General features: G+C 45.6%; 1 protein-coding gene across 1 annotated transcript in view; it reads right to left on the bottom strand.

Moving 5' to 3' along the window:
- Positions 1-25883, bottom strand: part of DNAH9 (dynein axonemal heavy chain 9) — a 306203-nt gene extending 280320 nt beyond the window's left edge. The window contains exons 1-7 of the mRNA XM_069483261.1: positions 25467-25883; positions 18802-18998; positions 16699-16857; positions 15530-15660; positions 10844-11055; positions 9126-9359; positions 1016-1183 (exon numbers count right to left, since the gene is read on the bottom strand). Coding sequence (XP_069339362.1) covers positions 1016-1183; positions 9126-9359; positions 10844-11055; positions 15530-15660; positions 16699-16857; positions 18802-18998; positions 25467-25883 — 1518 coding nt within the window. The remainder of the gene's footprint in view (positions 1-1015; positions 1184-9125; positions 9360-10843; positions 11056-15529; positions 15661-16698; positions 16858-18801; positions 18999-25466) is intronic.
- Between the last annotated feature and the right edge of the window lie 841 nt (positions 25884-26724).

Raw genomic sequence — 26724 nt, 5'->3', positions numbered from 1 at the left:
TCTCCTTTTCCATCACATACTCCTAAAATTCCTTCTCCAGTAACTCTCCAGTCCCTTCTCTGGGAATGTCATTCTGTGTCTCCACACTGTCCCCTTTTCCTTTCTTCATCCTGAGTCCTCCATTGGGAACCAGGTTCTGATCAGAAAAACGAGGCTGTGGCTTCACATCCCCCTCCCTCCCCAAGCTGCTAATAAAAACCTGGCCAGGTACGCCTGGCTCTGCCGGAAGCTTAGAGCTTTCTTCTTCCAGTTTTATGAAGGTATAATCAACAAATAAAAACTGTGTATATTTAAGATGTACAATGTGATGTTATAATGTATGTGTACATTGATCACCATAATCAAGCTAAGTAACATATCCATCACCTCACATAGTTACCATTGTCTTTTTTATTTTTATGGTGAGAACACTTAAGATCTACCCTCTTAGCAATTTTCAAGTATACAATACAGTGTACTTGAAATTGTTAACTGTGGTCACCATGACTTACATTAGATCCCCAGAATGTATTCATCGTGCGCAACTGAAACTTTGTACCCTTTCCCCAAGACCCGCATTGCCCTCTCCCCTCCTCCCCTGGCAGCTGCCATTCTGCTCAGCTTCTGTGAATTTGACTATTTGAGACGTCTTGTGTCAGTGAGTCATGTAGCACTTGTCTTTCTGGGCCTGGCTTATTTCACTTAGCATAAAGCTTTCGAAGCCACAGGGTGGCCCAGACCCCACTGTCATTCCATGCCCACCTCAGCATCTCTGAAACCCTGGGTATCACTGAAACCCGGGGTGTCATTAGTCCAGAGCAGTTAGCGGTTGGAAAAGGCCCTCTCTCCGTGATATTTCTCCTGACACAAGGAATAATAATAATTTCTCCTGACACAAAGGATAATTAATAAAACCACTGGGATCACAAAGCCAAAGAAAACGCACAGGAAAAATGCAAGTAACTACCTAAACCCTGCGGGCAAGAGGCATCTGAGAAACAGACAAAGCTTGCAGTTCAGCCCCTCCAAGCCCTACCACGCTGTGGAGGTCCAGGCAGTCATCGGAGGACTCTGAGAAGACCCTGTACATCTCTTGAAATTCCTCGTACATTCTCTGGACCTGCTGGCCCAGGGCATTCCCTCGGAGGCCACTAAACTCCAGCTTCCCCAGTTTGTGGAAATCCAAGGCCGTCTTCAGAAGATCCTATGGGGACAGTTCACAAAAGGGTTAAAGTAGTAATAATAATCATAACGACAGTGGATAGGAGAAGCTGGAAACCATATGGGGGTGGCGGTTGCTTAGGAAAATGTGAAGCCTGATTAGTTCTGTAACCTTATTATTAGATCGGGTTGGTAAAAATAACTCTTGGTTAAACCCAGTAACAAAGCAAAGAGAAAGTACAGACGAATAGAATTCACACAAACCAAAATAACTAAATAAATACATAAAATTTATGCTTCAGGTTCTCTCTGACTTTGCGATCTTTAATAAATAATAAAATAATAACAAAACTATTTACACGAATGGTGGCTTTACCACTGATTTTTACAAAATAGTCCATTTCACAGGGACTATGTTATCTGGTTCTAGAATGACAGCTATCGTAGGGGATGGTGACAGGAGAGCGGATCCTCCTCAGTCCCGAGGACAAGCCCAGAGGTGACACCAGCCTTCTTAGCTACTTCTTCTGCCGCGGGAAGAAATCCCCCGCAGGGCGCCCTTGCCAGGCACGCACAGCACGCCATGCCCTGTGCCAGTGGGGTGGCAGTGACAGGTACTGACCAGTGCTGTGTTGGGTTTCTTCGTCTGTGACAGGACAATAATGGCACCCCATGGCATGGCGGTGGGAGCCAAGTAAGTTAGCTCAGGCCTCGGATTCAGGCCAGCGCCAGGCGCGCAGTACATACGCGGCGGCAGCAGTGTATTCCTGTGTATTGACGTGGCAGCGTTTCGGCTGTGCTCAGGATTCAATGACAGGTGCACACACACCCTGCAAGCCGTGAGGAGGAGCCCCTCCTGCGTCCATGGACGCTGCTTCACCTCTGGCAGGACAGGAGCCTCCTGAGCACGTCTGACAGGGCGGATTGCATTCATCCCTCACGAGTATCTGCCTAAAACCACAGAACCTCCAAACCAAGACGTGCTTCCCATCAAGACTTCCGGTCTATATACATGCCCCTTGGACAGGGAACAGTAAGGTAAATGCTACCTTTGTGTGGTTTTGGCAAACGTTTTGTGAAGGACCCCTGGGAAGGGGTCCTCTACCCCGGGGGGGTCGAAGGAAGTACACTATGACACCGACGCCATAAAACCCCGCAAGCCCTGCTGCCACTGCAGGAAGGTCCCCCTGCCAATGGCCGCGGCTACAGCTGACCCCTCAGCCTAGCACAGGTTGCCTGGCTCCCTTCTCTGGCTGGGACACCAAGTCCAGCAGCAGCGACAGAGGCCCTGGGAACCGTGGAGAAGCGCTGACTTTCCCTGCTTTGCCAGGAGGGTACCTGTGCAGCCCTGGACGGCTGTGTAACTATCCAGTTTTTGCTTAGCTGTGTTCGGTGGCTGGCAGTAAGTAGCTACAGTGGGGAAGAGAGAAGAGGAAAGACACTAGCCGAGGAAGGGAAGACAAATCAGGGAGGGGCTCTTGTCATCAATGGTGGGAAACAGGGCAATCTTTATTTAAAATTAAGTTCAACTTTATATACTGGGAAGAAAACGGAAATGAATTTTCTTGAAATGAAATTGACTTCAATAGTAATTCAAATCTCTCATGATGTGCTTAGCTGGAATCGGTTTTACAGGGAGAGACATACTTGTGCTGTGAAATGTTACCTTGGTACTCATTCTTCATAATTCTGTGGATGTCAATTTCAATTTTTAGGAAATACTATCAAGCCATTTTAAGAGACAGATGCATTTTGATATGTTTGATTACATCAGAAAAAAGAGTGATAATTTTGTTACACTGTTTTATTTCTCAAGAATACTCAAAGCATGGTCTTGGAGACTCACTGGGAGGTGTTTCATGTCCAGTCTATCCTGGGTATCAGAGAAACATTTATTTAACTATTCTATTTTTGGAAAGTCTGGTCACTGAAAACAATGGATATTTACATTGTTTCGTCTAACTTATCATACACATGGTAGACCACACATTTATTTGAGGCTCAGTTCAAAGTCTTAGGCCTTTCTTCACCTTTCCATGAAAAGAACTCTCCTTACCCACCTTTCCCCCAAATTCTCTCTCTCTCTTTTTTTAGTTTCAGAGATTGGGTCTTGCTGTGTTGCCCAGGCCGGAGTGCAGTGGAACAATCATAACTCACTGCAACCTCAAACTCCTGGGCTCAAGCTATTCTCCTGCCTCAGCCTCCTGAGTAGCTAGAACTACAGGTGCATGCCACCATGCTGAGTTAAATATTGTGTATTTTTTTGAGGAGATGGGGTCTTGCTCTGTTGCCCAGGCTGGTCTTGAACTTCTGGCCTCAAGGGAACTTCCTGCCTCGGCCTCCCAAAGTGTTGGGGTTACAGGCATGAGCCACTGCATCCATCCTCCCCTGGACTTTCTGTCTCCTCCCTTTGCTTTGGTTTCTTCAGAGCTCTTATCACATGCTGGCATTGTAATGTATTATTTGTAATTATATTATATTCTTTGCTTATTTTCTGTCCAGTAGGTTGTAAATGCCCCAAAGTTATCCTGGTATCTCCAGTGCATGGGAGAGTCCCTGACACCAAACAAACATTTATTGAATGAAGGAATACATGCTCTTTGCTTTTAGACTTAGCTACAGCATGTTCAGAGGAAGGTCACAGGAGGATAGAGGACCTAGGAACCACGACCGCTGACGTGCAGTTGGTGAAAACATGGAAAAATCAGACAAGATGAGAGAATTATGAAGCAAGGCATTTCAGTGTTTAAAAGACCTCCAGGTTCTCCAGTGTTTAAAAGACCTCCAGTTAAAAGGTTCTACTTTGAGGACAAATGAGTGAACAGGACAGATAAGTAAATCTGGCCTCATCATGTAGGTTGAACTTACGAAATTGCTGATATGTGATCATTTTGACCTAAAAAATGGCAATTTCCTGTGGTTCCACATAATAAAACAGAACCATCTAATGCCTAGACACATCCAGCTGTAGACTGGGCTGTGAATAGGGGGAGGGAGCTCTCCATCACTGGATGGGTTTTAATATAAGTTTGATGTCAGAGGCACTGTAGAAAAGATTTCTAAAGCAGGTGGGAAATTGTCTCACAACTGTAGACACAGAATCATTGTATTTTTTTTTTTTTTTTTTTGCCTGGAGGGGCTGATACAGTAAGATTTGAAGGAGTCTGGTGGGGTGGGGCATCCACAACTCAGAGGTCCAAAGAGCCAGAGCTGCAAATAAAATCTGGCTGGGATCGGCTTTCTTCTGCAGCTGACCTCACTAGACGGCTCTTCCCAAAATTCTAAGCCCTCTGACTAAGGTTATGTCTTCAACTCTTAAATTATTTAAATGTAAGCTCTTTTCATTATTTAAAAATCCCCACAAAACAGATAAAAGGCCATTTAAGCCAGTAAGAGGTTTAAATGATATTTTTAAAGTATCTATTTTTATTCATCACCATAGTAAACACATGACATTCATTATGCTATATACAGGCTGAACATATCAGCTTCAGGGAGAGACATATGGCGTCATGGAAAGAGCCTAGGATCTGGGGCCAAAGAGCCCCGAGTTCACACAACCCTGGTCCTGCCATTTACTAGCTCTGTGGCTTAAAGCAAGCCACCCAACTTTTCTAAGCCTCACTTTCCTGTGGATGGGGACAGTAACACTTAACTTGCCATGGGATTACAGAGTCACGTGGAAAGTGCCTTTGTAGGACTTCAATAAATGGCAGACACTATCATTAATTATGATTGCCGTGATGTCATCCGATCAGGTTGGTGGATATTGATGCATAATGGCTTATACAGGGGACATTTAGGTGCTGCTTTGGAGACAGATATTACAAACAGCACCGGGGTCCCAGGAAGCTTACTGGACTGACTAGGTCCTATTCATATGAAAAACGGTGACATTTCATGGTGGTGGCAGGTGGGGGATTGCAGGGAGGGTTCAATCCGTGCTCTGGTTCCTGAGATGAAGAATCAAAACCAGAGGTAATGGCAAGACCCACCAACAGCATCTCGAGGGAGAGGTCACGCTGCCCATCTTAAAAGAAATGTCTTCGGAATTCATTAAGGGAGAGCACAAGGCGGACATGCACAGATGAAAATCTCAAAAGGTCATTTGGAAAAAGACTGTTTTCTGTACCTTTCGACTGCCACCGACCTGATGCAGCTAATGGTCTCCTTCGTGACCACATGCTCAAGCCGGGCTAAAAGGGAAGCCGCCCAATTAGGCCGGGAATGAAAGGAGGCTGCAGAGTGGCTGGAGATGGCAGAAAGAGCAAAAGGAAATGCGGTGTGGATCAGGTCAGCTTATTACCTGCCTACCTGCTAATCACTTTGCACAGAGCCTCAGCAGGAAATCATCCTGTCTCCAAGTGAATCACAGCTTTACAGCAATTTTATAATGAAAGCAATGAGGGTTCTCTCCAAGGTGCTCACTGTGCTGTTTGGGGGAAAGAGGCTACAGGCGGAAATGCAAACAGGGGATCTGCAGCATCTACAACACGATGACACAAAAATGAACTGTGTGTGTGTGTGTGTGTGTGTGTGTGTGTCCCCATGCTGGAGCATGGAGCTGGAAGGCAGGATGACAGAAAGAATCAAGAGGTGGACAAATGACTCTTTTTTCCCTTTGATTTTTAACTATTTGCTCAAATTGCAAAGATTTTGTATACTTTTGGGATTTCCTTAGTAAGTCATAAAGTCAAATAAGGTCCTTTCATGGAATGGGAATTACAATTTTACCCAAATGGTTTATTTAGATAAAAAGACCTAGAAGTCATGTGGTAAAAACAGAGTGCACAAAGGTAGAATAGAGTGTGTAAGGGTGGAATATAAACCACAAAACCAGTTTGGGATCATCAAAATGGGACAGAGGGAGGAAAGTAGGAAGGCAGGAAAGGAAAGAAGGATGGAAGGAAGGAGGGAGGGAGGGAAATAAACCTTTACAGCTCCCTGGAAGATATCAGAGTTTGCTGAAACGACAATACTTGGAGCCATATGCCCCTGGGTATGAGTCTCAGCTAACCCTCTCCCAGCTGTGTGATGACTACGCACAAGTTAATTTATGTGTCATATTTAATTGTGCTCATATATTAAACTAAGGGTATCGATACATAGCTCTTAAGATGATTGCAGGGATACGGGCTCTGGCATGAGATAGGTTCTTGAAGGATGCTAGTTCTTTATATTTCTATTCCTTTTCCTTTCCCTCCACAAGGGTTAGATCTCTAAGAGATAAGCTGTATCCACCCCCTGTGATGATGATGAGGAGGATGGTGGTAACCTGAGAATGCAATTATTCCACATACTGCAGACCTACTGAAAACTGTTCAGCAATACACCCCCCCTTCCCAGCCCTCCTCCCACCCCCAAGTAGCAGGCACCCAGAGGGGAAGAGTAAATCTACACAACAAAAGTCTCCAGTGCAAAAGAGTAAAAAAGCAACACACATCAGAGGAATGAAATCTGGGAGAATTGTGGAGATTAAAAACCAGCCCTTCACACTATGACCCTTGACGTGAGCATGCAGAGCGCTAAATGCAATTGGTGTCATTTCATTAATTAGGCTTCATGTATTTATTAATTGTAGCTACCATCATTGCAGGGGCCATAGATTGTCTTAGAACAGGAGATGAATAAGGCTAAATTCATGTTAATTCTTGCTGGAGAGAAGCAGATTAATCCCATTTCAAACAGGCATCGATCACAGAGATACACAGAATGTTAACTAAAGGGCTACATGAAATATGCCAGAGGACAATCTGTGACCTGCGTCCTACTGCACGGGCTGAGGAGGGGAGGGACGCAGAGAAGGGGGAGGAGGAAGAGGGCAAGGGCAGGGGGGATGCTCTGTGCAAATGTTTGGGAGATGAAAAATAAAAGAGGGCAGGAAATAGAAGGAAAGGGGGCAAGGAGCAGCTGCAGGAAGAAGAAAAATCATGAAAATTCAGGGCAGATAAAGAGGTAATGGAGGCTACAAAAAAAGAGAGAGAGAGGAAAAAAGAGAAGGGTGGGCAGTAGGAAAAGGAGGAATAATTACGGAAAGGGAAGGAGCTGGGCACAGGAGCAAAGAAGCAAACCAGAGCAAAGGAAAGAACACTCAGGAAGGGAAGCAGCAGAAAGACAGGCAGCATGGTGACATTCAAGTCAGCCTCTAATTAAACGGGGGCAACTGCTTTTCATGCATCTGTGCCCTTGATTCAGAAAGAAGCAGCGGCCTGAGAGAGGACTTACTGTGCGGGTAATGACTCCAGGGAAGCTGGGGGCCATCGCTGCTTATGTTTGCTGAATATAACCCACAGGTTAGGCGCCCTAATGCTAGAATAGCTGTCTGCATGCAAAGTCCCATCATTAGCATGTGTGCACAGGGCCTGGGGACCCGCCCAAGCAGTCGTGCTTTGCTGCCATCCCCAGGGCCGTCCTCAGGGCTGAGTGCCTGCAAACCCGGCTGCTGCAAAGCAGGGATGGAGATTCTTTCCCCCTGTTCAGCCCAGGCCAGGGGCAGCTTGAAGCCGGAGTGTTCCCCACTTCCGGCTAAACAAAGTAGCAGAAGAGGTGATGCTGGAAGAGATGAGAGAAAGAAAGCTTGCGGGGGAGGGCGGAGAGTCCTGCATCAAGAGCTACGGTGGAAACAGCTGAGGGAGGAGGAGGACTTTAGGCTAAAGCTGGGTAGTCAATCATTTAGACTCTCCGTGACCCCCGTGGAGGAGTTAAGGTATGCCTTTCTTAAGAGCTAGCTTCTGGCTTTCTCTCTCATGCGTTTTCTCTGTCTTTATGTCCTTCCCCATTTTTTCTTCCCCTGCTGAATTTCTATTCCAGTTTGAAAACTGATTTCATCTTTTTGTCAAAGCCCTGCTGGCTTAGGGAACCCTCTTTCTTGCTCCCAACAGCATATCAATTTTACTTTTATTATGGCATTCAATGTGCCTCGCTAAAGTTCCCCGACTCTGTGTCCGCCCCACCATCTCCTCCATCAGTCTGTCTGCCTGTCCCTGTGTCACGGCTACAGGTCCATAAATTTCTCACAGGCAAAAGCATATCTCAGTCATTTTTGAAGCTCAGCATCTTGTTCTGCGCGTGGTGCTTGGTTATGGATCAATACTTTTTGAAGGGAAACAAACAGATTCATATTCTCTTATCCTTGTCATCCCATGGTTCGTTCTGTTCATCACAGATCCTTCCCAACACACCTCTCTTCACTCCAAATCTCTGCTAATCACAGCTGGGAACATGATTCTCATTCCTTGTCCAACCCCTTGGTTCTTGTCCTAACTTGAACTTGACTCTGAATTTCTCAAATCAGTTTGAAAGTGTGCATTTCATTTTATTATGTCCATTACCCTCTCCTCTAAGTTCAATCAGCAAATGCATAGCTGTAAAATGTTAAAAGACCTGTTAGCCATGTTAAATTTTGAGGATTGAAATGATCAAGAGAAAAAGCCTCCTGTCATTCTCACTCTAGTACTTAAACCAAAATCCACATTAATTTTTAAATAGTTAAGGGAAAGACATACCGCTGAGCAAAAGTCATGTTTCTTATGCACAGGGACACATTAGTTTTGAAGTCTGGGAGCCACCATGAGGGTTGGGGAATGGAGGAGACATTCAAAGCAGCCAGTTTGGGAGGGATGGCCAGCCACATCCAGATGTGCTCACTTTCATTTTGTACACTAGACTTTCCAGTCAGAGTTTATTTGAAACAAAGTTCGAAGTCTATGGGCAATTTGCAAACCAACTGAATTCAGTTGACTGATCGCTTGGGTCTTCCTCCTAAATGGGTCTATGACCAGAATCTCCTACACTTCTACTAGAACCACCATTATGTGGTGATCAACCCTAATGACAACCAATCCTTGAGCCCTTATTATGGGTTCTTCCAACAGATGGAGGGTTGGCGACAAGGTTTTGTTGTTCATTTTCCTATTCCACCTTTGAATACCTGGACTGCTTACTCCTACGTGGGGTTGGGGGCCTGAGGTGAGGAGCACACTCACCCCCACCATGTGCAGTCGTCCCAGGAAGCTGTCCAGTCGCACAAAGACCAGAGAAGACTGGAAATCCCATTCCTTGACTTCCTGGTTCTCTTTGAAGTAAGTGTGAAGATTCTCCCTTCTGTCCTGAAATGCCTGTTTGAAGAAGCTCAAGGTGTCCAAGACCACTTGCAGTTTGTTCTGACTTTCTTCCACCTCACTTCTCAGGAGGTCTTCTGGGCTGAGATAATTAATGGCCTGGTATGCAAACAGATTAGTGTCACTGAGGCTGGCTACAGGTGCAGGATATCCCAAAACTTGCCAACACCAACTCTGAACTGAATCATTGCCCAAGTCATAATATAGGAAACATCTGACCCCACACTCAGTTCCACAGGTAGACTGGTCCCAGTCTAAGCCAAATAGTCTTTGGGACAGAAACCACAGTGACTGGCTCAGGAATGGGCAAGTGACCACGCAGAGACAGAGAAACACAATGAGACTTTTGTTGGGCTCGAAGCTGGAGCAGGTGTTCTTTCCCAGGTGTTCTTTTGTGACTTATTGGCTTTCTATAGTGAAGTAATTCCAGCGTAAGAATTCTTTGGACAATTAATTGTTTTCCTGTCTCCAAGAGACTTGAACCTGGAAAGCTGGGAATTTGGAGCTGTAGGACAGCCACCTTCACCACCACAGAGAGGAGCAGAGATAACTGGGTCCTGGGCCATGGTGACATCATCCTAGGCCGTATTGCAAATCAGGGCTGTAGCCACTTGTACCTGGGACTTTTGAGGTACATGAGCCGACTTGTTTTCTGTTGTTCATGCTACTTTTGGTTGGGTTTTCTTACACTTTCAACCAAAAGAGTTCTGGCTGATCAACATGGAGTGATGGGAGAGTACTGGCCTAGGAGTCAAACAGCCTGGATTTGAGTCCTGGTTTGGGTGTCTTTGGGTGAGTCACTGAACCTCCCTGAAACTTAGCCCACATCTTTAAATAATACCCATAAACAATAAGCCCTTCCCTGCCCGTCTCTCAGGGTTTATCTGATGATTGACTGAGATCATGAATGTAATGGCATGTCGAAGCCTGTAGTGTGCTCCATAGATGTTAGTCGTTATCAGCAACTGTTTAAGCTTGTCCATTGTTTTCTCAGGGTCATAGTTCCTCAGAGGCAAAATAAGCCAATTTGGGGGAAAGATCACCCAAACCTCCTTACAGTTTACAGGGCACATGCAACATCACATTGAAGCCTCACAATCACCCAGCAACCCCAAAAGAGATAGGTCCTCTTCTTCCCACTGTTGCACAGAGAAGAGTGAGGCACAGAATGGGTAAGGGACTTATCTTGGCTCACACAGCTAACAAGCAATGAAGCCAGGGTTTCGTACAGGATCACCTGACTTTCGAGGCTGCGTTCTTGATTGCTAGGCTTTGCTGCCAATTTATTACCAATTCCTCCGTACAGATCATTAAGGAGGTTGGAATTCACCACCCGTCCAATTTGCCCCATCCTCAATCTTAGTTAGGCAGAGGGGAAATGAAGACTGGGTCTCCCAGCTGTTCTAGGGTCACTGCAAATGTCTGTGAAATACTGGCTTGTGAGAGTAAAATACTGTGATTCAAGCATAAGAACTCTTTGGACCATAATTATTTCCCTGCCTGGAAAAAATGCACACTTGACTCTTTCCCGTGACATGGTGCTAACCAGCCCCAAGGTTACTGGGCATCCCGGGGCGGCCCACCTGCTGGATGAGAAGGTTGCAAATCTCCTGCAGCAGCACAGTAAGCCTCCCTGGGGAGCGGTAGAACTTGCATGTGGCCCAGATGAGACAGATCACGTGGAGCAGAGCCTGCAGCCGGGGCTTCACCTCCGGAAACTCTGCATTCTCGAGTGTTTCCAGGTGGCGGTGGAGTGGCACCAGGTGCACGTGGATATCCTGCGCCTCTGCCAGAGCTGGAGGGAACCGGAGATGGTCACCATTCCCTGCTCAAGGCTCATACCCACCTGGTGGAGCCCTGGTCCCTGGGAAGCAAAAGATCTGCAAAGCAATGACTGCAATTTCTTCCCAGGCTGAGAAAGCAGAGAGAAGGCTGGTTCCAGAAACTTTCTAGCTCTTAGGCAGACATCTGGACATCTGGAGAGCCCTGAACAACTAGAGTAACGGTCTGAGGAGTTCTTTCTCACAACATTCCTCTACCTGGACTTCTCCCTGGCCCTCCCAGCCAGTCTGGTGCTCAGTGGGTAGTAGAAACACACTCAGTAAATATTTGCTAATTACTTTGCTGCTGATATTTCCAAGATAATACAAGATAGACAACACAGGACAAGTTTTAAAATCAGAAAGACCTTCCTGGAAATCCTGGCCCAGACATTTAGAAATTGTATGACCTTGGGCATGTTTAACCTCTCTGAGCCTCAAAAATAGGTGGAACTCATTTAAAGAGTCCTAGTGAAGGCTGAAGGGAGCACAGACGAGATCTTCATAAACTGGCACAGTGCCCGGACCAGAGACGGTGTCTGGTAAATGGCGATGTCTCCGAGGAGTATTCACTGATGCAGAATCCTCACTGAGCTCTTGTACGGAAGAAGTCGCAGGTCATAGAGAAACAGTACAGGCTGATTACGACAAGGTTCTGCTGGTTTTCAAGGCCAGGGAAATCTCCTACCATCTCTTTTGAATACAGCCAAGGAAAAAGACGGGACTTAACCAGTTGTCTTGTGGCAACTCGGAGGGGAAATAGGAAACCTAGCAGCATTGGACACTAACATCTGCAGAGCAGCTTCCAGGGAATGTGAATGCCCACCAGACAGACTGAACTGGACGGTACTGCTTATGAAGACTGGTTCTTTCCTGGGCAGATAATCAGGTGGTGTCATATGAAAGCAGCTAGTCTTAGGTTATAGTATGTGGATGAGGCTCTGCTTTCATCCTAAAGAAAATTCAAAATCTATACTAGGTAGCAAACAGTTTCAATATGCCAGGAATTGTTCTGCTCGCTAGACATACACCATCTCACAGAAAGCCCTACGAGGTAGCTTCAGGACTCCCACTTTCTAAATGAAGAAATTAAAACCTAAATAACTTGCCTGCGGCCATTCCATGATTCAACTAGTTCTAGCCAGTGGAGCAAAAGGAAGATGACCCCAAGCTTATCATGTTGAGCGCCTGGCTGGATGGTTGTGAGGCTCACCCTGCAAAGGAGGATGCTGATATGTATGTTTGTACTTTAGATCCCAAATGAGGTTGTGGGAAGCAGGATGTGAATCGAATTTTTGAAACTCAAATGCCACAGTAAATTGATTAGAGTGGTGATTCTTGGGTGGAGGAGCTGATGGTGAGTATTAGAACCACGGCGTTGGGGTGAGAGATTTCAGAATCTAACAGACACTCTCCCAAGCATTCGCTCCAGCCTTCATACACGCTGTGATGGAAAAGAGGCTGAGAGCATCAAGTTGGGGAACTTTCTATTTAAGAAGCTCTGTTTTGAAGCCTTTATTAAAAAGTGAAATCTTTAATCATAGAAATAGGCACTGCCTTGATTGTTAAGAGCCTAATATTTGAGAAAACAGGGTTTGCCATCTGGTCCATGGTGCAGTAGTCTTGGCTGACAAAGCAAATGCAGAAAAAGAGTTGCACAGAGCTAGGCTCACGCCTTCTTAAGACATGTAAATGTAAACAGCCAGTTGCACAGTGATGTCCAGTGGTTTGCTGGTAAATCTTTAACAACAGGCTCTTTGGAGACAAATGCCTTTATCTGTAGCATTTGCCAATTTCTGTTGTATAAACATTCCAAATATTCATGCCATGTTCAATTTTAAGCTACTAGTTTGACTTCATTGAGAGTTGCCTAGGAGGTTGGAGATGAGAGGGTTAAAAAGAAATGCATACAGTGTCTTCTCAAGAGCCAGTGCAAACCAGCACCAGTTGGCCCCGGTGCACCACTGGACTTTCACGTCTTGCCCACACAGAACCACCCCCACATACCCTTGGCTGGGGCCATGGTTTGAATGTGTCCCCTCCAAAGCTCAGGTGTTGAAACTTAGTGCAATGTACTGTTATTAGGAGATGAGGCCTTTAAGAGGAGATTGACTAGGTGACCGGGCTAACTTGGGAGGACACACATCTTAGAAGCAGAGCGCAGCCCTCGCCAGATAACCAAAACTTCCAGTGCTTTGATCTTGGATTCTCAGCCTGCAGAACAGTGAGAAATAAATTTCTGTTCTTTGTAAATTATCCAGTTTGGGGTATTCTTTTATAGCAGCACCAATGGGCTAAGACACTTGGCAAATAGGTTGTACTACGCCAATCCTGTCCGAGAGAAGAGAACTCTCTAATTAGTTTTTATTCCCCTTGTTCTTTCTCCACAAAGGGATTGTTGCTTCGAGTTTTCCAAGGCTGCTTATTGTCCAATTAATTCTACTTCATACAATCCTGTTCCCACGTGTTTTCTTCCATCCTTTTAACCTCCTTGCCCACTGATCCAGATACATGTCTTTTCCTTTCCTTCTCTTCAGTTCATCAGTGAGCCAGTGAACTACCCTGATCATGACTAATAAAAATAATAATGCACAGAGTATATCTATTTAGGATAAGGAAGCCACATGCTCCAAAATTAAATTTGAAATGAGCAAATCAGCTGTCAGCTTAGAAGTTCCTGCCAAATTTTCTGACCAAGTCTCTAACACCTCTAATCAAATTTTCTTTTCTGCTATCATTGGAATTGTGTTTCATATTTCAAATTTCTGCTTTCAGAGTAGGTTTATCTGGTACTATTATAACGGTGTTGTTTTTCTTGTTTCATTGCCAGCATATACTCTACTGCAAAGAATTTTTGAAGCTGGCCTGCGGAAATGAATCTTTTATAATGATTAATCCATGTGAATGATTTTAGACTATGAATCTGTTAATGTGAAAAATATATTTGGGGCACTAAATGACTAACTCATACTTTTACTACATGTTTGATTTCAGAGCCCCAAATTTCCGGCATTTTCATGCCTCCTTTGCACGTCATGTATGTGTACAATCTGTATTGCTGTATTGCTTACTTAATGTGTTTCTCTCAGTTGACCCTCACTTCAACCTAATGAAAATTACATAAAATGAAAACTTTAAATCACTACCATAAATGGAAAACTACTATTACTTGCCCAAAACAGGGTTTTCAGCCTTTAACACATTTAAAAAAATGTCTGTCTGTATATTTCCCACAGCTGTTTCTCACACCCACAGGGGTACACACAACCACTTTTTGGAACACCTGTCCATGTGAATTCAAATGGAAATTGGGAACAACAGTCCTTTCCTGTGGGACACAGAATCTCTTGGCGAAGCAGTAAACTCAGGCCCCAAAAGACATCTTGTTCCAAACCAGCTTTTTGTGCTAGCAGAGCAGCCTCTGCGATGAGATTTTAGGGCCCAGAAGGACCTCAAAGACTAACAACTTATGCCAGTTCTTTTCTGTCATATAGCTCATGGCAGAAATGCCAAGACCGGAACTTTTATTTCCTTAGCTAAGTGGTTTGCAAGTTTCATGCCATGGGAAGGGGAAGGTGGGACAAGGAATCAGCCAGCGGGTCTGGACACAGGATGCCGCTCTCTCTAACGAGCAAATATACCTGGACTAGTTTTACCTAGTGGACTTTTTTCTATCTCGGGGACTTACATGGGAGATTGTATTTAAAGAAAGAGTTCTGGGACAGGAGAAATGTTTCAAAATCACCGCTTAGATCAAGCTTAAACCATATGAAATTGTAAGTACCTTCCAAAGCACGTTTTGACCTACAGCACTGAAGGGCAAGGAGGAGGTTTGATAGGAAAAAGCGGAAGAAACAAAGTGCACCAATGATGGGAGAGGGAGCTCTGACAAAATTTACCTACTTCTAATCATAGGCTTTGCTGGCTTTGCAATTTTGATAAGAGCTGATCTTGTCTGGTGCTCAGATGGCCAGGAAATTGCAGTCCCATCTGACAGTAGGAAGAGAAAAAGCAGAATGGAGCTAGAAATGGAATAGGGATTTCTCAAGAAGCCAAGGGTGCAGGGACCTGAATTGCAGAGGTGAGAGATAGCAACAAGCATTTGCACAGTGCCCTTCAGTCAGTAAAGGTCTTCCACCTGTATTATCTCACAAGGACCCAGAAATATAGGTGGAAGTGTGGCACCGTAACTATGGTATACACTGAAACTCAGAGAGGTTGAGTGAATTTGTCCAAGGCCGCACAGCAGTGGAACTGCAAACAGAGTACAGTATTCTTTAGCTGTTCTCCTGCTTCTAGACTTGGTATTCTTGCCACCATGTTATACTGTGTCAGGTTGGAAGGTTATAAGGACTTCAAGCTACAGAAATCAGACAGAGAGAAGCGAATGCATCACTCCATAAGAAATTAGAGTCAAATGTATTTGTAAAAATATTTGCTGGTCCTCACCTGCTACGACATTTCTGAACATGGCTTTGAAAGCTGGGAAGTAGCTGCTCTGAAGCTTGTCCAGGAGCCCAGCCATGCCTCTCACTTTTATCATCCTCAGTTGATTATAAATGTATTCCAGATCCTCAGACCTGCAGTACCACAGAGAAGGGCGAATCCAGGTGAGCATGGGGAAATGCAAGTCACGCTGTGATGACCCATCCTCGCAGAGAGAAAGAGAGGAACCCTGCCTCGGGGTGTTCCTCAGAGGCTGTGCTCCTGCCCAAAGAGCCGAGACATCTGTTCCCAGAACAGTGAGGGCAAAAGCCTGAGTCTGGAACACAGGTTCAAAGGGGAAGCTCCAGGAAACACTACTGTGACCATCTGGTGTCTCAAAAGCTTGGCAGCTGGAGGTCATTAGCTCTTGCAGTAAGGTTGGGGCAGGGTGAGGGAGGCATTGTTGGAGCAAGGGTGCTAAGAGAAGGGGCTCACAGGAGGTCAGTGAATGGTCAAACACCAGGCAAGAAGACAGGGCATCTCAGCGTGGCTGGAGCCCTGCAGGCATGCCTGGCCCTGTGATGGGGATGCTCTCCACCTAAAGCCAGGACAGGGACATCTGCCTCCAACATCTGTCTGTTTCCTTCTGAGAAAAGGATTTATCAGCCCAGTGATACACAGGAGCAAAGAAATGGGGAAGAAGCAGGATCAGGAGCAATAATGAGGCCTTTGGGACAAACACAGTACACGATGGACTTTCCAGCCTTGCTAAGGATAAGCTGGGACCTAGGACAGGCTGTTCTTCATCCAACTTCCAGAAACCTCTCTTTCTTCAGATGGTGTATCTGGCATTGACTGTCCAAGGATAAGGGAGTAGACAATGAGAGGATAAATGTTTTTAGAATTTAGTTTTACATGTAGTTAAAAGAGCCTTTGAAGAACTGTCAGAAGACGTACTGATGGTAGACCAAGAAAGGATGGATGACTATTGAATCTCGGGGAAAGCATGCATCGCTCAGGCCATTGAAAAACTGTACCAACCCAATGTCACGGAGCTGTCTACCCTTAGGATGATGAGAAACACCTGAAGGGAAGAACCAGACTCGGTGGTCGGGTTCCCTAAGGCCAGCTCTAGCTGCATCCTCTGCAAGACATCTTCCCCCCGGGGTCTGAGCATGTGCCTTCCTGCCTACCTGCTCTTCCAGAAATCCAGCTCCACCTTGGGGGTGGGATTCTCCCCCTGCAAGAGTGGCTGGGAAGACTCTCTCTTGAGCACCATCTGGACTTGGTGGCTCCATTTGACCACTGCAGACTCAATGGCGTAGATGACTGACTTATCGATGGCATCTGAGCTGTGAAAGATAAAAGAAATCTCCTAGAATGTGCAAAAAACTCCACCCTGGGTACCCCTCAAAAAAGATTCCAAATCTTTTAAAAATAGGTTGGAAATTCCATCTAGCTCATCTAACACTTTTTTGGATAATAGACTTTGTTGAATAGTCAATGAAATGTACGATCCTCTCTCCAGAAAAAAATGCTTATGTGTGTGTATGTACAACATTATTCGTACAGATTAAGGGGTTCACCAGTATTCTGAAGACTTGTTTAAGAACTCTGAATGCCAGTAAGTTGTCCAGTCAATACAGGAATACCCTGGACAGAAAACATTCAGGTGACTACTCAACCCTTGCTTGAGTGACAGCAAGCACCCTACTCAACAATGCAGCGCATTCCTCAGTGGGTTGGCTCTCCCAAGAAGAAAGTTTGTCTGTACACATCTATCTCCCTGCAATTTCCTCATTTTTGTCTTAGTTATGACTGCTGCAGCAAGAGGAAATAAGTTATTTCTTCTTCCACAAGCCAAAAAATGAACCATGTGAATATCACCATCACGATTTCATTTTGTCCTCACTTTTCCAGTGAAGAATGGAATTCCCAAACTTCCCCCCACCCATACACCTTTTAACAAACAATAGCTATGTTTGGAAGGGGTTAAAGATTTAAAAAAATGCATTTTGGCTGTTTTTTACAAAGTCTTAACTGAAAATTGTACATGTCAAGAACCCAGGACACAGAAATGAGGTCCTATCATTCACATTTTCACATCAGAAACCCACCTTTACTCAATCTAATTAAATTCATATTTGCTGAGAAATTGTGAAAAACATTAAAGGAGGAAGATACCTCCCCTAAAATGATCCAGCCTTTGGGGAAATTATCAAATTTGAACAAAGGGAAACAAACCCAGCAATGATTATTTATACACACTGAATATTATTAAGTTGAAATATAAAGGGACTAGAAAAAGGGTTGTTTGAATTTATTTATTTTGAAAGTTGAATATTTTCATTAACCCACAATAAGTTTTCCAGTTAACTGGGAAATTATTTCAAATTATATATGTAGCAAATTACTTCTAATAGAAAAAATTCGGTATACAGCACATTGTCACGGCATGCATTACTGATCCTCCACATCAAATGACAGGTCCTGAATACACAGTGATGGCCGTCACACTCTGGGCAACTCCTGACAACGTGGCAGACAGAGCTCATACAGGATGGCCACCTGTTGCCACAAGCACATGGAAATGCTAGATAAAAGTGTAACAAAATATAGTATTTCTATATGTAGCCTGACTTGAAAGAAAAACAGATCCCCAAGGGATAGAAACAAAGACAGATCCAAGCCAGAATGGTAAGTGGAAGCCTATGGTGAATATAATTTCTAAAAGAAGAGGAGGCTGCAGTTTTCATGCCCACTTGGAGACAGGAGACATGGACTCCAGGCTTCAACAAAGCCAGATTTGTTTTTATTTGAAAAAGAAAAAACCCAGGACACGAAAAAAGTCTTCAGCTGCCTGGGGAGGAGAGTCTGGAACTGTCACAAGAGCTGTCAGAGTGAGTTCTGTGACATTTTGTACCAAGTAGACATAGGGAAGAGGTGCGGCTGCCTCCCAGACTGGACCTGGGGCTTTGCCAAGGATGAGACACTGTCCTGATCAGCGAAATACCGAAATCCAGTGTGGCTGCTCTCAGCCCTGGGGTGACGCGGAATGGAAAAAAGGCCATGTTGCTGTAATAGCCTTGAGAGATCCAGGCAGAGGAATTGAGGTGAGGGAAGAAATCAGTGCAAAAATACAGCGCTAGGGTGTTGGCCAACAGGCCCGACAGTGGGCTTGTGCACAGGACGAGGAGAGATGCAGAGTCAGCAACAGAAAACTCATGAGGAACACATTCCGATAAACCAGCATCTACCCTATCTCAAGGCCATGTGGCCGGGCTGGCGGTACTCACATTGTCTCACTTTGGGAATCCACAAACGCCATTTTTTCCAAGCCTACTGGGAGAGGCAGCAAAGTTTTCCCCTTCACTTGCTCAAGGATAACCAGGAGGTCGCACTGCAGGCTGTGGGCGTGCTGCCTGACATCCTGACATACCATGTGGGGCCAGTCTCGGCGATTCTTCTTGTTGGCCAGCATGGGTATAACAACCTGCAACAGAGGTGCACAGGGAAGAAACACAGGCATTCCATTCCTGCAACCTTAAAGAAAGACTATTCTGGAAAATGTCCAGAAAGCTATACACAACCCTTTGCAGCTCACAGCACCATAAGGCCTGTAGCAAAATCGGGAGGCCCTCAAATAGCCTACCCACAAATTTTCCTCCCCACTCTGCTCCTGTGGATGAGGTCCCCTGGCCAAACAACTGGCTTCTTCTAGAGGACCAGATACAATTCCTGCTCATCCCTGAGCAGTAGGCTTCAGTTCCCCGCTAGCTTGTGGAATCATTCAAACAAGACAGTCACATTCTCCATGGGAGCCAGGGCCACCACACCTTCTTGATACCACTAAGTGTGCCTCCCACAGCCCCTGGCTGTTCACTCTATTCCCAAGTGCAACCCCCGTGTGGCGCTGCATGACACCGTGTCCTTCTCCTCTGAGCTGTGAGTATATGTGACTAACAAACTTCTATCAGCGTCATCTATCTTGTGTTGGGTGTTCTGTTTTCAGCCACCCCATTACCCTAGGGCAAGAATCCCTCCTTCCTGAATACAAGGTGAATGAAACAGACACAAAGGCCAGAAGACAACTGCAGTAGGGGTGACCATCTGTCTACAGACGGTGTGAGGGGGCACCTTAAACAAGCAAAGTTGAGGATCTCGAATCCACCTTCAGGGTGAACATTAGCTGATTTTGGCCACCCAGCGTAGTTCCTCTTCTTTCGGTGTCCTTCCCCAAATCCAGAGATGGACATGTACCCACACCTGAGCCAATGAGAGTCAGACCAAAGTCTCATCTGAATTTTAGAGGAAGAGATGCCTCTTTTCTACTAGTCTGGAGCTTTTCGTGGTCATCTTGTGACCAGATGGAGCCTTAGAATAAAGTAAATATGGCAAAGGCAGTGTTCATAGATGGAGAAAGGCCAAATCTTGGTGACTTTGTGTGAGTTCCTGAGTGAAACTGCTCTTGAACTTTCTAAACTATTTTAAATTGAGTTTGTCTTACTAGCAACATAGGAAGTTGTCAATACAACTCACTAGGAATCTTTGCCTGTAAACAGCCAATGTGATGTCTTAATAAATTGGCTTTGGAGTCATGAGAGATTAAAGGGGTCAGGATGACACCAATATTTGGGGAAGAATGGAGTTGCCATTAACTAATATGGAGAAGAATAAGGATGAAGTAAGTTCTTTAGGGAAAATCAGAAGCTTGTTTTTGGAAATGTTAAAATTTGACATATCCATGGAACTTCAAGTTGGAGACATGGAGGAGGCAGTTGGATATGCTAGTTGGGAGTTCAGAGGAGAAGAAAAGGATGTAGATAACAAACTTGGGAGGTACCGACGGTTTGTAAAACTTTGAAATTGAATGAGAGCTCCCCAAAACACAAATAAATGAAGAGAAGTTGTCCAAGAATTGAGCCCTAGGTCCCTCCAATGTTAGGAAGTTGGGAAGAAGAGGAGGCACTGTCAGTGGAAACTGCGGAGGAAGAGCCATCATGATGGGAAAGCAGAAGGCTGGTGTCCCAGATGCCAAATGAAGAAAGTGCTTGTGGCAGGAGAGGATGATCATGAGCTGGGACAAATGCTGTGCACAGGTCAAGCAGAGGGAGGACTAATTAAGGGCCATTCAATTTAGTCAAGTGGAGATCACTGGAAACATTTGCCAAGTTCTTTCACTACTTCTCTGTGAAGTGTGGAAATAAAAGCCTGGTGAGTGTGTATGAGATAAATCAGGAAAAGAATGGGACACAGCATGAAGAGACACATTCCAGGAATTTTGATATAAAGAGGATCACAGAAGTGGAGTGACAGCTGGCAGGCAGAAATGAGGATTTTATTTCATGGGAATTACACAGTAATGGGGGAAAAATAAGAATGGAGGAGAGACAAGGAAATTGCTAGAGTGATCTCCTCAAGAACAGGCGGGATTCAGAGAACAGGGGGCATTTTAATCTTAAGGTTGGTTTGGCATCAGATGACAGCAGACAGCCCACCTGTAGGAATGGAAAGGGTGGCAGAGAATGTGAGTATGGATATTGGCAGACAAGGTAGATATAAGAGTTTATGAAGATTTTCTTCTACTGTTTCCATTTTTTTTTAACCAAGAAAGAAGCAAGAGCATCTCAGAGTGAGGTTGAGAGAGATTTTGGACATTTGAGGGAAGAAAAAAGAAAGCTGTGAAAGTCATCTAAAAGAGTAAGAAAATAGTTGGAATAGCAAAAGTAGGATATCTGTTGGGAAACATGAAAAGCCTACTAGAGGTTCAAGGCCATGAGTTTAGAGTGGAGTCAGTTGGTTGTTCCCTTGCCCCATTTAGCTCCATGGGTGCAAGTATGAAGTATGCAGAGTGCTGGGTTTCACCAGGATTGTGGTTTTGCCAAACAAGCATGACACACAGTGAGGTGCAGGCCAGTGAGTCAGGAGGTGATCAAGAGAACGATGGTAATGATGGATTGTGGCCCTCAAGCTGGGTAAGGAGGAGAGACCATGGGTGTGGGCCAGGACAGAGGAAAGCGGCAGGGTCAAGGGATTGGTGGTCCCCAGCAGGATCAAGAAACTGTTGTAGTCAAGGTATGAGAGGGAGTGAGCTGGAGAGATGGGAGCAGTGGTCTGAGAAGGAGGCACATGAAATTGGATCATAAGGTGGTGGTTATTGGGAATGCACAGTCTGGAAGTGGCCACGGGACGGGGTGCTTACTACAGGGAGGAGGACAAGGTCACTGGAGGAGAAAGGTGGAGGGAAGCCAGAGGCTAAGCTACTGGAAAGATCATTCATGTGTCTATGGAAATAACCATATGTTAAGACAAGAGTAATGTCGGGGAAAGTCACAGTGAGCTGGGAGACAAAGTCATGCAGAAATGAGGACAGTGCCATCAGCACAGGATGCAGCAACAAGAGAGGATGATGTTATTTGATGACAGGAGGTTCAAACTGGAAGATTTTCAACATGAATCTAAGAGCAAGGAGGGCACCTGTCTCACCTCTGGGCTTATAAGAAGAAGAGCTCTGGGGGAAATGCAGCTGAGTCCTCCGGAAAGGGCCAGGGCTGGGTTAGAGCAAGGTGACAAGGATTGATCAGAGAAGTGAGGAGGATTTTAAATGGGATGTGGTGCGACTATAATTCTCATCCTTTATGAAACACCTAAAATGTGACACTCTGTTCCAGGTGTTCTAATGTATTGGGTCTAAATTTCATAACAACTCTGCAAGACAATTTGGACATAATCCAGTGAGCTCACCTGCTCATATCACACTGCTGAAATTGATAGAACCAGGATTTGAATCCAGGTTTGTCAGACTCCAAATCCTGTGCTCACTCTCCAAAACAAACAAAAAAATTTTTTTAAAGGCATCCAAGTTTCAGAACTAGGAAAAATAACCTGGCAGGAGTGAATGAAGTGGTTGGAGAAGGAAGACAGGAAGTAGGGGAATGTGTTACCAAATTCTATTAATTCTTCCTTTGAAATGTTTCTTAGTTGCATCTTTTTTTTTTTTACCTTGTACTAGTGTAATGGGACAAAAATAATGTCCAAATTATAGCATTCTCTCCTTGTCAACACCACCCCCATCCCCGTCCCTGGCCAATACACACACACACACACACACACACACACACACACGGCAGGAGGACATCTCTCAACCAGGGGCCAGGGAGGGGGGTTCTTTTGGCTTTAGTGAGGTGGCAGGAAAAGGGGCACAGGTAGTCGGAGGCTAAGCTGATCTACTAGGTACTGACAGAGAGGTAAGAGGGGAGGACAGGAGGGCTGGGAGGCAAGGACAGAGCTTAGCAGATGGGAAGTGAGCAAGGTTTGAAAGTGACACTGCATCAGCTTCAGGGTGTGTAACACAAGTAGATGGGGGCACAGAAGGTTGACTAGACTAGGTTACTGTTACAGCCTTTGAGAAATGCAAGTAAAGAACTTAAAGTATTTTCAAAATAAATTATTTTTTTGGATTTTGAAATAGGTGATACATTTACATGGCGCAAAATTTAAAAAGTGCAAGGGCTTTTCCAGTGGAAAGTAAGTCTTCTACCTAGCTCTGGAACACTGCCACTCAGTTCCCCCGCTTGTGGATTCATTACTCTGTTAAAGAATTTTCTCCTTCCCTCCCTCTTTTTTCTCCATCCTTCCTCCCTTCTTCCCTCCTTTCTCTTTTTAACAGAAATAGTAGCATGCTATACATACAATTCTGCACCTCTTTAAAAGATTATCTTAAATTGCAGCATTATTCCCAATAGCCAAAAATGGAAACAACCTAAATGTCCATGACTGATGAACAGATTTTAAAATGTGGTATATGCATATAATAGAAAATTGTCCAGCCTTAAAAAAAGAAGGAAATCTTGTCATATGCAACAATATGGATGAACCTTGAGGACATTATGCTAAGTGACAAAATCCAGTCACAGAGGCACAAATACTGCACGATTCCACTTATATGAGGAGCCAAATTCACAGGAACAGAAAGTAGAATGGTGTTTTCCAGGGGCTGGGGGTGGGGGCACGTGGAGCTGTTGGGTGAGTATAGAGTTTTAGCTATGCTGGATGGGGGAGTTCTGAGGACCAGTTGCACAGCAACATGTACTTGGCTGACAATATTGTACTGTATACTAGGAAGCTGTTGGTAGGTGAATTTTATGTTATGTGGATTTTTTATTTTGCCATGGTAAAAAAAAATACCCTAAGGAGTACTCCCTACCAATAACTCTTTTGAATGGCTGCATAGTATTTCACTGTATAGCTGGACCATAGTTCATTCACTCTGTCCTCTGTCGAGATAATTAGAACATTGTCTCTAATCTCTTTCAATGCACGAATGAAAATGCTTGGACATTGGAGAATTTGAATTACTTTAAAATTACTTTTGTTTTCTGGACTGCATTTCCTTGACACAACTCTGAGATGGGCCCACTGTCGCCTACTTACACTACTTTGAGTTCTATCTCTGAACCTTTGTTCAATCTGCTCCCCATACCTTGAAAGTTACCTTGCTGTCTACTTGTCCTAATCCTTCTCATTGTTCAGGAGCCAGTCCGACACTTAAGGCTAAGCATGCTTCTCAGCCCACAGGCATATCTCTCTCCTCTGAACCCAAAGGCACTTTCTATTGTCACCATTTATTATAGAACTCGATCCAGGCTTCTGCAGGGATGGTGATCAGATGATTCACCAGAATGCAAGGCCATTCTGGTTGTTAAAATATTGAAATACTTCCACATGTACTGAAAGACCTAGCTTCTCTGGGCAGTTGCTGAATTCTTCTATCCATCCAACCCCTTCCCTTAATTCTCCCTCCCCACAGCCTCCTCATAAAGCACCTCAGGGAGCCTCCAGGACCTGGCTCCAGCATGGGGCCAGCTTTTAGGTAAGCTCTACCCCAACCCCAGTCATAACAGTTTTACATATTTTGAATATATGATTTAATGCATATGTTTTGGGTCCTTGAAGTAAGCTTCACATGGATGGGAACTTGTCTTCTATTTCTTTGGCATTCCCCATAGCACCCATCACATGAAACACCATGTAGCTGGTACTCTGCACATATTTATTTCACAATCTGCAGGACACAGGGCATCAAGCCTCCAGAAGCACACATGTCTAACTTGCAGGGAAGTTTACTCTTATTCCAGAAAGGTCTAAGTGGCCCAAGAATCTCTCCTGAGCAACCCTCTGAAATCTCCTGCACTCTTGAGACTTCTGCTATGGTGCCACCAAAGCACTCCATAATCCACACGTCCACCTTCCTCCCTGAGCTCCAGGTAGACTCCTCCAAATGCCTGTTGAGCATTTCCAAATGGATGCCCAACTTTTTATGTTGGCACAGGGCTGAACTTTGGGAAATGGCTGTGTGATGAATGAATGAGATGAAACTCAAAACCAAACCACCTCCCCCCTTTAACTCCTCTCCAGAAGCAAACACTGTTTATAGCCATTCACCTCCTTCCACGCTATTGATGCATTAGAAATGCCCCCTTGTTCACTTCCTGTCTTCCTCAGTCCTTCCCAATTTACAGGAGGGATTACGAGATACTGACCTAATAAGGGAGTAGTCAGGACCCAGGCATTCTTCAGACTACAGCCTCCACTTGACTTTGCCTTGAACCCAGACCCGGACTGACCCAAGTCTTGGCCCCTTCCCATTCTCACTCTGGACTGGCCTCCACCCAGATTTCCCCCAGCTCACTCAACCCACTTACGCCTCACATGTCTGTCTTCTCCTGGTTTTAGTTTCCAGCGCCGCCCTCACCCCATCCCATATTCTTCCCGGTTCCTGGAACTGGGCTCCCCGTTAGCGCTCCCGCTACAGCCCCGCCCCTCTGCCTCTGACCCCGCCCCTTGGGCCGCCCCTGCAGCTTCGCCCCGCCCCCTCTGGCAGCAGCTCCGCCCTCGGCGCTCCCCTTCCCTTCCCCCACCGCAGTTCCGGCCAGCGCCTGGCCCACCAGCCCACCCTCACCTCGGAGAACAGCGCTGCCAGGTGCTCCAGAGGCGCCACGGGCAGGTCCCCGCAGAGCACTGCGCCGCGAGGGCTGTCGGGCCCCGGAGGCTCGAGCCTAGTGCGCAAGAAGAACAGCCCTTTGGCGCGAGGTGAGCCCGCCCCCGGGCCCGCGTCCAGCCCGGGTCGCATCGTCAGGCCCTCAGGCCCGGGCCGCACCACCAGCAGCGGCCGCGGCCCCTCCGCTGCATCGCGGCCCAGGAAGGCCTGGAGCAGCTGCTCCCCCTCGGCCGTCCCCGCGCAGCGCTCCCAGGCGCCCGCAGCCGGCCGCAGGCTCTGGGCCACGCAGGCCCCCAGGAGTCGCAGTCGTGGGTCGGCGCCGGGTTCCTCCGCCGCGTTCTCTGCCGCGAGCGCGGCCAACTCCTCAGCGTTCGGCATCGCGAGCTGCCTCAGGCTGCCTGGGTTTCCCTAGCGACGAGGACGCGGCCCGGACTCCCTCCTCTGCTCCCCTCCGATTGGGCGCAGGGCTCCTGGCCCCGCCCCTTCCAGGCTAATAAGGTAGGAGGGGAAGTGGGAAGGGGCGGGGTCGCGTCTTCGTTGCTAGGGAACCAGCTGAGGCTCCTACTTAGTGTCTGGTCTGTTGGATTGGAAGTGCTCAAGGGTGACTGTCGAGAGTGATGGTTTATTGATGGGGAGCGTGGGGTGGAGAGCAAGCCTATAAATGCTGCTAAGTACCCTTTTGGCTAAGGTCAGATTAAATTGTTTAGAGGTCTCCAGACACTGAAAATAGTATGGTGCTCTCACCTCTATCCTAAATGAGCAATTCAAACTTAAAACGATAGCAGGTCATAAAATAGATGCAAGGAAATTCAATGAGTTTTTAAAATTTCTCTTCCATAATGATAAACACTTTTGAATAGTACTGGACAATAGAACTTTCTGCGATGATGAAAATGTTCTGTATCTGCACTAACCACATGTGGGCTATAAATGTGCTGGTGTCTCTGAGGGACTGAATTTTTCATTAATTTTAATTTAAAATGAAATAGTCGCATGTGGCCAGGAGTTATCATATTGGACAGCTCAGCTTCAAAATTTTAATCTCAATTATAAAAAAAATTGTTTTCAGTACCTTGTTTTGCCCATGTCTTTAGACATGTACTTAATCTGCCAAAAGGGTCATGGACCTCACTTTGAGTTCCATGAGTATGGCCCCTAATCTGTTCTTGTTAAATGTAGCCAAGTATTTGTAAATATGCGGGATGCTCAGAGCCTCCCT

The sequence above is a fragment of the Eulemur rufifrons genome, chromosome 9, assembly GCF_041146395.1.
Source record: "Eulemur rufifrons isolate Redbay chromosome 9, OSU_ERuf_1, whole genome shotgun sequence".
Classification (NCBI taxonomy): domain Eukaryota; kingdom Metazoa; phylum Chordata; class Mammalia; order Primates; family Lemuridae; genus Eulemur; species Eulemur rufifrons.
Note: the sequence above shows the minus strand (reverse complement) of the source record. Positions and strands in the feature narration are given on the sequence as shown.